The following is a 14,091-nucleotide window of genomic DNA, read 5'->3' as shown; positions in this document are numbered from 1 at the left end:
CAAACCACAGGTGCCTGCATCTTTGCAAATTGATTTCCATTTTACTCCAAACTGTATTGAATTTATTTAGTCTCAGATTGGTACCATTGTAGTATATTCCCTATTTAATCACACTTAAGAGTATTATACCTGTGTCAGTTGGAAAGCTTGAAATTTTATAGGGGTTGTGGCCTTTCCCTTTCCTGCCTGAATGGAACTTTCCTAAATAAAATGTAAGAATTTTAGTTCTATTCCTTATTGTTCATTGCAAATGTTAAATACTTGTTTAGTAACCTACTTTTTACATTACCATCCCACATTAGATTTGAAATTCCAGAACCTGAACCAACGGAAGCAGACCGCATAGCTATGGAGAATGGAGATCAACCTCTTAGCGCAGAGCTAAAAAGATTTAGGAAGGAATATATACAACCTGTACAGCTGCGGTAAGTAATCTTAAGTGTGTAAACTGCATCTTATTTAGATTTAGATCCCAGTTTTTAAAATCAGTGGGTGGGATCCAAAGGACTGTATAATGTTCTATGAATATACCAGAGCTTTTCAACCTTCCCACAACTGTACTTTCAAAAAAATCCACTTCTGATCCAGAGTTCCACATGACTGATCTTTATTTGAAATGTATGCCTCAAAGTTTGTGTAATTTCTTAATGAACTGTGCTACATTTATTAATGTAGTTATAATATGCCTTATCTGAAAATATTTCAGAAATGGCACTTCATCTACCTTGTGTTTCACTTGATAGTCTTGTTGCTTATATATTTTCTTCATTACAGATCTTAATTCAGTGATACCATGCCTTTTCCAGAACATTATATCCCCTAACTAATATTGTGTCTTATATTCTGTATTGTTTATTCACCATTTTAATTCCATTAGATGATGCACAAGCCATTAATTACAATCTAGAGGGAGATAGAATTCATCCTTGAGAGACATACTTTTTAACATTTTTAAATGCACAGTAAATGTTAATTGGTAGTAGAACTTGAGGATGACCATAGACATAAACTGTGGATCAACTTGACCTTTTGCTCTGGCTCGTTTTGCTACCACTGCACACATTCACTTATTACCCAGCTACCAGAGCTTGGACTGGAGATTGGGGGAACTCAGTGTTCTAGGCCTCCTTTTCAAGGCCCAGCAAGTCAGACAGGAGTTTTGGCATGGATCCTGACAGCTGTATGGCACTTCTTCAGGGAGTCAGGACAGTATATATGCTGTAAAATGAAACCAGCTCTACAGCTCTAGTAGACTTTGTCAAAAATATATCATATAAAACCTGTCCTAAAATACTGTATAATCTCTGTTAATGTTGTAGAGTTCTAAATGTATGCCGGCACTGGGTGGAGCATCACTTCTATGATTTTGAGAGAGATGTAGATCTACTGCAACGGTTGGAAGAATTCATTGGCACTGTCAGAGGTATTTGATTTGATTATTGCAAAGATCTAGCTTGATCTGCTTCTTTTTCTTTTGTACCTGTTTTATTAAAGTGTGATGTTTCAGTTTGCCAGTTGGGCTTTACAAGGCAAAGGTCACTAATGAGATACACAGATGGGCACCCTGAGCCAGGCGATCCAAGGGTCATTCAGGCTTAGCATGTGCCAGCAAGACTGATCTCAAAGTCACATTGATTTTAGGACAAAAAATAATAATTTCCCTCCAGTTTTTGTTCAAGACTATGGTAGCAACTGGAAGGAAGATTTCCAGGTGCAGAAAAGGGTAGGATGGTTGTCTGGGCTATTCTGGACAGTTAGATGCTTGGCTGTAGGTGGGTGTCTTTTGGTATGGATTGGAAGTTAAAAGCTCAGGGATCTCTCTAAGCTACTGACAAATACTGTTGTGATTGAAATAGGATATGAAGGATATTTGGTTTTACGAATCCAAAAGTTTCCAGGCCACTGTACAGAGGGCCAGGACACTCGCTTTCCCTGTCAATAGAATTGTAGTTGAAAGGGACCCTGGGTGTTATCTAGTCCAATCCCCTGCAATGTAAGAATCTCAACTAAAGTATCCATGACAGATGGCCATCCCATTCAACATCTGCTTAAAATCCTCCAATGAAGGAGAGTCCACCACCTCCTGAGGGAGTCCATTCCACTGTCCAACAGCTTTTACTGTCAGAAAGTTTTCTGATGTTTACTAAGAATCTCCTTTCTTGTAACTGGAAGCCATTAGTTTGTGTCCTACCCTCCAGAGCAGGAGAAAACAAGCTTGCTCCATCTTCCTTGTAACAGCCCTTCAGATATTTGAAGATAGCTATCTTGTCTTCTCTCAGTCTCTTCTGGCTAGAGCCAAGGTGATAGTGTGTGGTGGTGGGGGAATTAGGGACAAGCTGGTACAACACTTAGGAAATGCATTACCAACAAGACATGATGGTCGCTAGTTTAGCTAGGCTTAAGCAAAAGGATTAGTCATTTTAAAATGTAGGTCTGTGTCTGGGGCCTCATGTTCAGAAACAGTATATTATAGGCCTTATCACTAAATGCTGGGAACAAAGGGGATGACTGTCTCCATTGTGTCATATTTGTGAGTTTCCTGGTTGCATCAGGCTATTGGTGCTAGACCAGATGGCTCTGGTTTCGTTTTCTGAATTTCTCACATTGTCTTCCACTGTTCTCCCATTAGGCAAACTGAGCATTTTCATTACAGTCATACCTCGGGTTAAAGTAGCTTCAGGTTGAGCGTTTTCAGGTTGCGCTCTGTGGCGACCCGGAAGTAACGGAACGCGTTACTTTCGGGTTTCGTCACGCGCAGACGTGGGTTGCGTTTGCTTCAGGATGCGAACGGGGCTCCTGAACGGATCCCATTCGCACCCAGAGGTACCACTGTATTGAAACGTTTCTAGCTACTAGGTAACTTTGTTATTATTCAAATGCTAGAATGTATTTTTCTTTTACTTCTCAGGTAAAGCTATGAAGAAATGGGTTGAGTCAATTACAAAGATAATCCATAGGAAAAAGCAAGCACAAGCAATTGGGCCAAGTCACAATATTACTTTTGAAAGCTCACCACCTCCAATTGAGTGGCATATTAGCAAGCCAGGACACATTGAAACATTTGACCTGCTTACGTTGCATCCAATAGAAATTGCTCGACAGCTTACATTACTTGAATCTGAACTTTACAGGTAGCTCTGAAAACAATATTATTCTCTTCTACATCATAATATGCAAGCAATGTAGTGTTCGGTCCTGGTCATTTCTGCATTCAGTTCTTACTAGCAAAGCTATTCATATTGCATTTAGGAATAATGTTCCAAATTGTGACTCTAGTATATATTAATGTGAATTTGATATAGGTAGTAAAGTGATAATTTATTTTCATATGTTGGCATTTTGGAGCTCACTGTTAAAAAACGTATTATGAAAGCAAGGTTTGTAAGCTATAAGCTTCCAGAACCTCATCCACAGATATAGTATTTAACTGGAGATGGAGAGAGTCAGAATTGGTTGTTAAGTTGATGGTAGAACAACGGCATTCTACAAAGCAAACAAAGCAATTTTTTTTTAAATTTCAGAATTATTGGTTATTTGTAATAATCTAGATGTAAGTAGTAGCTTAATTGACCATAAAATGATAGCCTTTTCTCTGTAATTTATATTTATTGTCAATTTGTAGAGCTGTGCAACCATCAGAGCTGGTTGGAAGTGTATGGACAAAAGAAGATAAGGAAATCAATTCTCCTAACCTGCTCAAGATGATACGACATACCACAAATCTTACTTTGTGGTTTGAAAAGTAAGTTGCTTCAGTGCTTTGACTAAGATCTTCTAAATATTGATATTAACATCCAAGTCCATACAGAGCTACTCTGAGAGACCCAAGATAGGAGTCTTGTTAGAATGACCAAAAAAACAAACAAAAACCCAGCCAAAGGCATTAGGTAAGCCTTTGTTTGGATGGCGGGGTGGTTGTAGCCTCCACCTGCCTCTCCTTATTAAGGGTATCTTGTTAAAGGGATCTGGGGGCGTGGATTCTGTCTGATGCCCAGATGTGGGCTAGGACCATGCCACAACCCCAGTGGGGATCCCTCAGGGTGCCCCTATTTGATGTAAGTCATCGGCCTCCCCAAATTGGTGGTTTACCCTTAGTTTGACTGCCTGCAGATGGGCGGGAGTCGAGATAAAGTCTGGCTTCACCCAATGCCTAAGCCAAACTGTGCACATTTGTAAACAATAAACCAAATCCACTTGTCCGTATGTTTATTATCCACTAGGGAACTGTGGATCACGGGGCCTTGGCATGCAACATCATTCCTGAGCTGCAACTTGGCAAAATATTAGAGCTTCATAGAAGGAAATAATTGTAGCAAGAACAATAATTCCTAAACTTCTCAGTTGTTTGAAGTCTAAGAATTGAAAGACAGTATATTTTTTCAATTCTGCACTGGTTTTAGACTGAGTTAGTAATCCTCAAATTGGGCTTTGAGAAATTAAATAATTAAAGGCTCATCTGAGTTTAGTGGAGCTGCTGATAGAGGAACCTGTCTATTGCATGTCTCATGATTCACTTCTCCAATCTTGCTACCTCAGCTCCCTCTCAGGGCCATTAATTTGGCTGCATCTCTGCATCAGGCATGATAGGATCATTCAGTCATTCCTGTTTATCATGTAGTAGAATTCCCTCCATAGGAGCGGATGGCCCATTGCAGCTCTGTATGAATTTTACTTCTCCAGACTGTTTCATTCCTATCAAGAGGTGTGTGCCCTGATCATGCAGAAACAAGAGGTGGGCTCCTCTGAAGGCAGACTTTTATTTTCCTACTGGTGTGCAAGTTTAACGTCTAATGTTCTCCCATTTGGATTCAGAAAAGAAGTTGGCTTCAGTAATTATATCAGCTGCTTGGAAACCCCTGTATTAAGTCACACTTGTCAAAATAAAATTATATTAAATTGGTGCTTTTTAACATTCTTGTACTGATAAGTACATCTTTTTGTGCATTTAGATGCATCATAGAAACAGAAAACCTAGAGGAAAGAGTAATTGTAGTATGCCGGATAATTGAGATCTTGCAAGTTTTCCAAGAACTAAACAATTTTAATGGTGTTCTTGAAGTTGTCAGTGCTATGAACTCTGCACCTATTTACAGACTGGATCATACCTTTGAGGTAAGTCACATGTAGATCTAGAAACTGTAATTGTTTTAACTGTTGCTGAATAAAGTATTGAAAAAAACAAAAACATTTAAACCAAAACCACTTTTTTCTTTTTCTTCAGTCTTCAGCATGAGCACTGGGTAGGCTGTTGGACACATTTTTCTTTACATAGAGATAATCTCAGGGATACATTAAACACTTACAAAATGCAGTGCAAATGTTTGTTTTGTCCCATGTACAAAGGTAAGAAGCCACTGTGACATCTTGTTTATTTTGCCAAAAGTTCCTTTGTGCATCATGTCCCCATTTGCAGACTGCGTATATTCCCTAGACTGAGATTATCTCCATGGTGGAAAAGCATCATGTTAAGAAGTAGTGTCTCTTCTCTCCACAAGAAAGTGGGGCTGAAGCTGAGCAATTGAAAAGTAGAGCAAAAAATCAAGGGCACTTCCCAGTGCCACACATAATATAACCCATTTTTTGATATGAAAAGCACTTCAATATGTAAGGGGTGAGTGAACCCTCCAAGTGAATACATATTTTGACTGGCCCTTAATTTGAGGTCACTGATAACATGTGGTTTGTAGTTGTCCATGTCTCAGCTTTCTTTATGCATCTTCAGCAAATCCCAAGCCGCCAGAAAAAGATTTTTGAAGAAGCTCATGAACTGAGTGAAGACCATCATAAGAAATACTTAGCAAAACTCAGGTCTATTAATCCTCCATGTGTGCCTTTCTTTGGTAAGTAAGATTTATTCTTGAAGAATATAAAATCACAAATGTCGATAAGCCACAGAACTATTAAGGAGCCATTTCTTAAATGTATTAGCGGAGCTTGCTGTATTGTTTGGAATAGCCATGCATTTCAAAGAATCAGTATTTCAACTTCAAAAGCTTTTCCCCCTGTTCAATATCAAATCCACAATTTCACTATATTTTAGCTGGAACCCTTGACCTGATTTTTCAGCTATCTTCATGTGTTAGGTACTAATACAAATTAGTATTTAACTCATTTAGAAATGCTGAGCATTTGTGAAGTGTACTTTGTGATTCTAGCTTAACCAGGGAAATCTCAAGAGATGGAGATCAGATAAAGTGCTCCAATTTCCTCGTGCTTTTTTTTTTTTTTTTTAGCGCTGTGCTATACTCTACTTGATAAAGATACTTTCTGACTGTGCTTTGACAGTAGGCTGATTCAGATGCAAAGATCTCTGTCTAATAAACCATGGTGTTTTAAACAGAACAAACATTGTGCCTATGTGCCTTCTCCTTTCCTTTTCCTTTCTCCATTAGTGGTGAGGAATGCTAAATATAGAACACCTGAATATAGAATACCAGATCTGCTATATAAATAAGCCAGGGAGGCTCGCCTGATGCATTTGTTACATATTTTTAGGTGTCAGACAAGCCTTATTCCAGGTCTTTGGCTAATTAAACAATCCATGGCCTTTTAAATGGGCAGGGGGTATAATTGTTTTGGTTTGTTATTATGCTATATGTTTTTTGTTTTTATATTGTAAACTACCCCTATGATCTTTGGGTGAAGGTCAGCATAGACATTTTAATATTATTAATAATAATAATCCATAAAGTTTCTCACTCACATTTTTTACCAACCTATCTTGTGAGCATTCCTATTTATAAGATTAAAAGGATCAGGTTTTTAGAAAATAGCTGCCTAGTTGCATGGAGGTAATTTATATGCTCTGCAGGCAGCCAGGAAAGTGGTTGTTTACAAACCTGTACTGTATTATTTATTTACATAATGACATTAGTACACATTATGCGTTGGATTGCAAGAACACATAGCCCTGCCCCAAGGAGCTTATAATCTGAAATTTGACACACCAAAGGGGTGCTATGGAAGGTAGTAAAAAGGAATTTATTACTGTTTCAATTGCATACACGTAGCCTTGGTGATAGGGCATGCAGATTATGGGGTGGTATTAATAATTTATAATAATAATTTATTATTTGTACCCCGCCCACTCTGGGCGGCTTCCATAAAAACCAAAAATACACTAAAATATCACAAATTAAAAACTTCCCTGAACAGGGCTGCCTTAAGATGTCTTCTGAATGTCAGGTAGTTATTTATCGCTTTGACATCTGATGGGAGGGCGTTCCACAGGGCAGGCGCCACGACCGAGAAGGCCCTCTGCCTGGTTCCCTGTAGCTTTGCTTCTCGCAATGAAGGAACCGCCAGAAGGCCCTCGGCGCTGGACCTCAGCGTCCGGGCAGAACGATGGGGGTGGAGACGCTCCTTCAGGTATACTGGGCCGAGGCCGTTTAGGGCTTTAAAGGTCAACACCAGCACTTTGAATTGTGCTCGGAAATGTACTGGGAGCCAATGTAGGTCTTTCAAGACCGGTGTTATGTGGTCTCGGCGGCCGCCCCCAGTCACCAGTCTAGCTGCCGCATTCTGGATTAGTTGTAGTTTCTGAGTCACCTTCAAAGGTAGCCCCACGTAGAGCGCATTGCAGTAGTCCAAGCGGGAGATAACTAGAGCATGCACCACTCTGGCGAGACAGTGGTACCAAAGGCTTCATGGAAATTGTGGGTTTGGAAGAAGAAGGAAAGCAGGTAACATCACAGATGGTCTAGAAGTCAGTGAAAGGTGATGGAGGTGGAGGTGGAGGAGTGAAAGTCATGGATAGATACAAAAAAGCATATAAGAATGGAGAGAGAAGGAACTTGGAGGCCTTTAAGGTAAGGGGAAAGAAGGGAAATAGGGTCACTCCATTGGCTCTACTGTGAGACCTCCAGTATTTCAGCCTTTCTCTCCTTCAGCACTTACCTAACAGCAGCCATTTTATTGGGCTCCAGAGCAGAGAGAAAGAAGGGAAGCAGGGCCATTTCATCCTCCTTTCCCTGAACAGTTTAAACCCTAGCTGGTTGTTATAAGAACACTGTAACCTGTCCTGGTACCTGCTTCAGCCACTCCATCCTCTCCTCCTTTCTCATTCTGTGTTAGGTCTGTTGCATTGTAAGCCTTGGGGTGTGTGGATAGACTGTCTTTTAAACATTATTATTGAGTGAGACCCTTTCAGATGAAGAGCTGGTAGAATGGCAGGCAAAAAAAAAAAAAAAAAACGAGGATGAGATTCAAAGAGGGTGGTTGGGTGCATGCCATGAGTCTGGAAGCTAGTTACAAAAAGGGTTAGGGGGCACTGTGGAGTTTTGAAGGAGGATATGGAGGTGGGTAGAGACAAAAGGTATAGCTTGCCATTAGAATGACTTGGTTGCAAACGGGCATTAAGTGGGCAGTGCCCTTTGGCCACCATCCAAGGTTAGTTAACCATGTGTTGAGATGAAGCCCAAACTTTGTTTTGCCCCAGGTAAGTAGCAGCAGCAAGGCCAGCAGGCACATCTGCTTGGAGGAGAGGAGATCAGCAATCCCTTTGTTGGATCTTCAGAAAAATTTTAAGTGCATAATTCAACCTTCCCAAAGCCTTTGTAGCTCTAACCTTAATTCTAGTTTTTCATTAAAAGACCATAACCATTTTATAGCTGCAATTTTTTTGGACGTTAATTGTAGGAATTTATTTAACAAACATCTTGAAAACAGAAGAAGGCAATCCTGAATTTCTCAAACGACATGGGAAAGAACTTATCAATTTCAGTAAGCGGAGGAAGGTGGCTGAGATAACAGGGGAGATCCAACAGTACCAAAACCAGCCATACTGCCTAAGAGGAGAAGCTGATATCAGGGTAAGTAGGGTTTTTTGCTCTTCCATGTTCAGCTTCCTTTTAGGGGCCATGAGGAAATTCTTATACTGTTGGTTGAAGCTCCTTTGCTCACCAGGGTATTGTGCTGATTGTATTACATCTGAATTTATCTTCAGCCCTTAGACTGGTTCCCAACTCTACAGTTCTTTTATTTCTCAATTATCAATTTCTAGAGCATGTCCTCGTCAAATAAGAGTTGATTTTAATCTGGTTTTGCTGTTCAACAGATCTGTCGATTCTGTGTTAATCTTTCTGAATGTTTTGGGTTTCAGAAATTTTTTGAAAATCTGAATCCAATGGGAAATAGCATGGAAAAAGAGTTTGCAGATTACCTGTTCAACAAGTCTCTAGAAATAGAGCCACGTAACGTCAAGCCACCCCCAAGATTTGTGAGTATTTAGACTTCTCAGTTAATGTATGCTATAAAATACAGTTGGAGCTGCACAAACTTTTTAATAGAAAAAGTAAGTAATTTTACAGTAAAAACTATCAGTGTTCTTCATATAAACAGTGTTTTTGGTTTTCTGTGCAGCCCAAAAAGTACACCTATTCTCTCAAATCTCCGGGTGTTCGTCCATCAAACCCAAGACCAGGCACCATGAGACACCCTACACCTCTGCAACAGGAGCCAAGAAAAATCAGTTACAGTCGTGTCCCTGAGAGTGAAACAGAAAGTGCTGCTTCTGCACCAAACTCTCCAAGAACACCGCTCACCCCACCTCCACCATCATCCACTTCCAGCACCACAGATGTCTGCAGTGTCTTTGACTCTGATCCCTCCACCCCTTTTCATTCAAGTAGGTGCTCTAGCAAGGATTGGGCTATTCTTCTTCTTTTTAAGTTGTTTGGCCTGTGTCGCATGTGGGCATGTTTTCTGATACTGCTGTTACATGCCAAACCACAGGAAATCGTTTAGTTGATGCTTGTATTTTGAAAACGGTTTTCTTAAATTTGATTGAATTCAAACCATGATTGAAAAGGGAAAACTGAGATGTACTGTTTTAAATGAATGCCTTGTTTGCTGTTTGTACAGGGTGAGTCCTTTAAAAGAGGCCCCGTGGATACAGAGTACACATGTTCCACAGGGCCTCTTTTAAAAGACTCACCCTGCACATTGCAGGATGCTAGTAACAGTGACAATTATTTTATTTTCTTGTTTCTTTCTTGGCCTTTATCAATCCATGGTCCAAGGGCATGTTAAAACATAAGATACAACACTAAGAATACCACAGCCATTGGTAGCTCTTTGGCTTAAGCTGCTTTGTTTTGTTTGTGAAAAGAAATCCTGATTCCTCAGGAACTTAGCAGAAGGAGGCTTATAAATAAGAGGCATACATTTTATATGCTGTATTGTACTTCGTGTGTTTAGAATTTACTGTTAAAGTACTAGAAAAGTAGAAAAATTCAAATGAGATGGATAATAGAATTTTTCATACACTTTCAGGGTCAGCTTCTGTGTCTTCCATAACTTTTCCAAAAAGCTCAGATGAAATTACCATTCCCCCTCCTATTCCTCCCCGGAGACGTCCAGAATCTGCTCCTGCTGAATCTTCTCCTTCAAAGGTAATTTCACCGCATTTCTCTCTGCAGGAACAGTGAGGTGAAAATACAGTGGAGAGGGAAAGCCTGCTGTCACTGCCACCTCCACAACCTTTAAAGACAAAAGACCACTAGTGTGTGCCTCCCCACAGAGGAAACGGTTTATTCCGCCTTTTAAAATAAATGGAGCTTCAGATTCACAACCTAGTTTCATTTAATTCTTATACAAGGTGACAGCAAAAGTTAACATTCACTGGGGGGGAAACATTCTGGGTTTTTTATGCTCCACCTATAATCTATAATGATAAATGAGTTTGGCTTATTTTAATTTTAATGTAAAGGCACAGCATGAATGGGCTATTTAAAGCTACTTCAGTGTTTCCATACCCACTCCCACCTCCCAGAGCTCCTGGAGCTCTGGTTCCTGCAGTTTCGGTTTTAAGTGGCTGTTTGAAAAAAGTAGGGATCCTGCTGCCGTACTCACAACTAGCAGCTTTAAGAAAGTTAAAAAAAGAAGACCCAATAAGGTATGCACCTGCAAAAACAATGGGAGAACTAGTTTGGGTCCCATCCAAATGGTTAACCTTTTTTTTTAAGAGGAAGGGAGGGGGAACAATAATGACTTTAGTAAAAAATAAAATTTCTGGTTGCCACTGGTGACCCTATTTGTTCCTGTGCTTATAAGTTTTTGCACCTGGGAACACCTTTAGTACAACTCTTTGTCTTTACCCATTAAAGGGCTCCCATCTTCTGTGCTGGATCTCCTACCTATCCAGCCCGATTCTGTTTCCTCTTCCCATCTCTTGCTTCTGGAAGAGATGTGGGCAATAGAGAAGAGTCTGACAACCCTCTCCTATTTCCCCCTCCCCCCTCACACACAGCCCTTCTCCTTTATATGGGCATCCAGCTTTTATCCTCTGTTGGAATCTTGTTGTAGGAGCACTCCTAGAAGGAAGATGAAATGAAAGCCTTTAGACCAGAGGTAGCTAAACCCTTCTGGCCAGAAGGCCACATTCATCCTCTAGGGGCCACATGCCAGCAGTTCAGCTGGCCATCCCACACACTCTTGTGCATACTCTCACAGGCAGGTAGGCAGGCACCTAGCCCCTCCTCTTCCATGCCAATCAGCTGAGGACTTGGTGTCATTGCCCCCATTGCTCAAATGATCATTCCAGAGACAAATTTGAAGGGATGGGCAGTTGTCTCCTCCATCACAGCACTGTGCTTTGCACACCCAACTTTTTCTTTTTCTGCTGCTACCAAAATTGGTAGGTTCTTTTGGGTAGTAGATAATGTCCACAACCCAAGGATTGGCCATTCCTGCTTTGGGCTTTCTCTAATCCTTTGAAGATAATTCATATTAGACGTGTTGTGTGGGTTCTTTCTACTCTGAAAGAGAACAACCTGTATTGGGTAACTCTCTCAACTCACCTCTGCAGGTGGAATTAGTCCAAAGTGTCTTCGCCCTCTTTTGCGAGGTACCGTCTTGGCATATTTGTTCCCCAGTGCAACATTGAGGTCTTTGAATTATGTCCTAACAAATCTTTATATTTCAGATTTCTTCTGCACATCTGGACAGCCCACCAGCAATCCCTCCTCGGCAGCCGACATCAAAAATCTATTCACCGAGATACTCGGTGCCAGACAGGACCTCCATCTCTGACCCCCCAGAAAGCCCACCTGTATTGCCACCTCGAGAACCTGTACGAACTCCTGATGTTTTCTCTAGTTCACCTCTCCATCTCCAGCCACCACCCTTAGGCAGAAAAAGTGAACTGGGCAACACTTTCTTTCCCAACAGTCCATCTCCATTTACTCCGCCTCCCCCCCAGACACCTTCTCCTCACGTTGTCCGGAGGCATTTGCCATCACCTCCTTTGATACCCCAAGATACGGACCTCCATTCTGTTGCTGGGCCACCTGTTCCTCCTCGGCAAAGCACTTCTCAACATATCCCAAAGCTTCCTCCAAAAACTTACAAAAGGGAGCCCACGCATCCATTGATGCATCGTGATGGACCCCCTTTGCTGGAGAACGCCCACTCCACCTGAATTCTCCCTTGTGCTCGAGAGAGAATGCTTTCCCTGGTGCCATGTCTGTTGCTGGCAATAGATGCACTGTACCTTGTGGGCACCAAGGAGTTGACCTGTGTTGCTCCTAACACTAAAGACTCTACGTTTGATATTTGGTGTACAAGAAGAAGAAGAAAGAATCTTAATAACAGGCCCCTTATCGTGAATAAACTGTTGCTGTTTGTTAGTATAGTATGCAGGGCCCTGTTCTAAAGTCAGTGGACACCTGAATGTACCAGAAATCAGATTTGCAGATCTCTTTGGGCCAATAAGCAGACATTGTGCTTTGTGTAACGTCCTGTGAGGGATAAAATGCATAGTCCTGTATTCATCTGTCCACCATGATGTAAGTTCTTGGAGTAAAAATATTATGCACTTTTTAAAAAAAGAATCTCAAACAGGGAACTTGATAGTCTTCTTAATTTTCTTTTGTTTTATTCCCTGCTTTCAAATCATGAACTGGACTGTGAGGAAGATCTGTGGTACTGAACTGAACCAACATAGAGCTAAGACATAGCACCGTACTGCAGTCCTGTTTACAAACTGTTACTAGTAAATACATGGGTACCTAGGCTTCACCAAAGAGGTACTTTCCTCCTCCTTTATGAATATTATGGTGCCAGTTCAAAAAGATTTTTTTGCCAGTAAACAGAATGCCTAACTTTTAACCGCCTTTAAACAAATGAGATTTAAGTCTTATATGAATGACACCAATGATGCAAACTGCAAAACAATGCTATTGTCAGAGTTGAATCTGTTTCTCCATTTAGAAGACTGTTAAATCTAGACTAGGTTAGGTCTTCATTTTAAGGTTTACTGATAACCCACTTAATGGCTGGTAGTGCAACATCTTTGAGACTATGCCATGAAAATGCAAAAGATGATCCGCTGGCCATATTCCCTAGTTATCACCATGTTTTAACTAGCAGTAGGTAGATGAATAATCAGCACCCATAGAATTGCCTTGTAGTTGCATAAATAAATCATATGTATATAGTGAATGTTGCATAAATATACTTGCAAATTGTTTTTAATTTAATTGAAATAAAGATACAGATATTTTGTCTGGCTGACATATATTAAATTATTGCATTTCTAAATGTACATTTCAGTTTAAAGCACTGAGGAGGAGACACATGCTGTGGTACACACCTCTCTTTCTTGCTCATTGTTTTAGTCTGTAAAGAAAAAATTTAGAAGAAATCCAAGGTTTGGCATGTGAAATAAATGTGTGTTAGGGGTGATTTGGAAGTGAACATCTGTGTGCTTAACATGGATCTCAAGCATATAATACAGTTCAGAATTCCAAACTCTGTTTAACTTCTTAAACCTTGAAACTGATCTTGACCGTGTCAGAAATGTTTGAAAGAAAATAATCTACATGAATATTTTGCCTTGGATTATCCATAGACCTGTGAATTGCGCTTCTGATTCTTGTACTGTGATAGTAATGCATGCCACTTATTGAAGATATTTTAATCCTTTCTACTACACTAGGACTTGTGAATGGTGCAGTATTGTATCCTTAGTTGCTAAGACTCTTATAGGATGTTTTCTCCTTGGCAAAACCAAAATACATTTCGGTAATCTAGAAAGCCATGTCACTGGAACAGTGATGGTAGAGGACCGTATCACCATGAAAGCCTACTGTT

The 14,091-nt window shown here is 40.4% G+C and overlaps 1 protein-coding gene across 1 annotated transcript in view; it reads left to right on the top strand.

Moving 5' to 3' along the window:
* SOS1 (SOS Ras/Rac guanine nucleotide exchange factor 1) overlaps nt 1-13,523 on the top strand; it is a 38,951-nt gene extending 25,428 nt beyond the window's left edge. Inside the window, exons 12-22 of the mRNA XM_079968473.1 lie at nt 303-425; nt 1,320-1,423; nt 2,909-3,131; nt 3,623-3,742; nt 4,950-5,112; nt 5,723-5,840; nt 8,638-8,810; nt 9,101-9,217; nt 9,361-9,625; nt 10,273-10,391; nt 11,924-13,523. Of these exons, the coding sequence (XP_079824599.1) occupies nt 303-425; nt 1,320-1,423; nt 2,909-3,131; nt 3,623-3,742; nt 4,950-5,112; nt 5,723-5,840; nt 8,638-8,810; nt 9,101-9,217; nt 9,361-9,625; nt 10,273-10,391; nt 11,924-12,418 (2,020 nt within the window). The 3' untranslated portion in view covers nt 12,419-13,523. The remainder of the gene's footprint in view (nt 1-302; nt 426-1,319; nt 1,424-2,908; nt 3,132-3,622; nt 3,743-4,949; nt 5,113-5,722; nt 5,841-8,637; nt 8,811-9,100; nt 9,218-9,360; nt 9,626-10,272; nt 10,392-11,923) is intronic.
* Nucleotides 13,524-14,091: the final 568 nt, after the last annotated feature.

Source organism: Podarcis cretensis (assembly GCF_951804945.1).
Source record: "Podarcis cretensis genome assembly, chromosome: 3".
Classification (NCBI taxonomy): Eukaryota; Metazoa; Chordata; class Lepidosauria; order Squamata; family Lacertidae; genus Podarcis; species Podarcis cretensis.
This window is presented reverse-complemented; position numbering and strand designations above follow the sequence as displayed.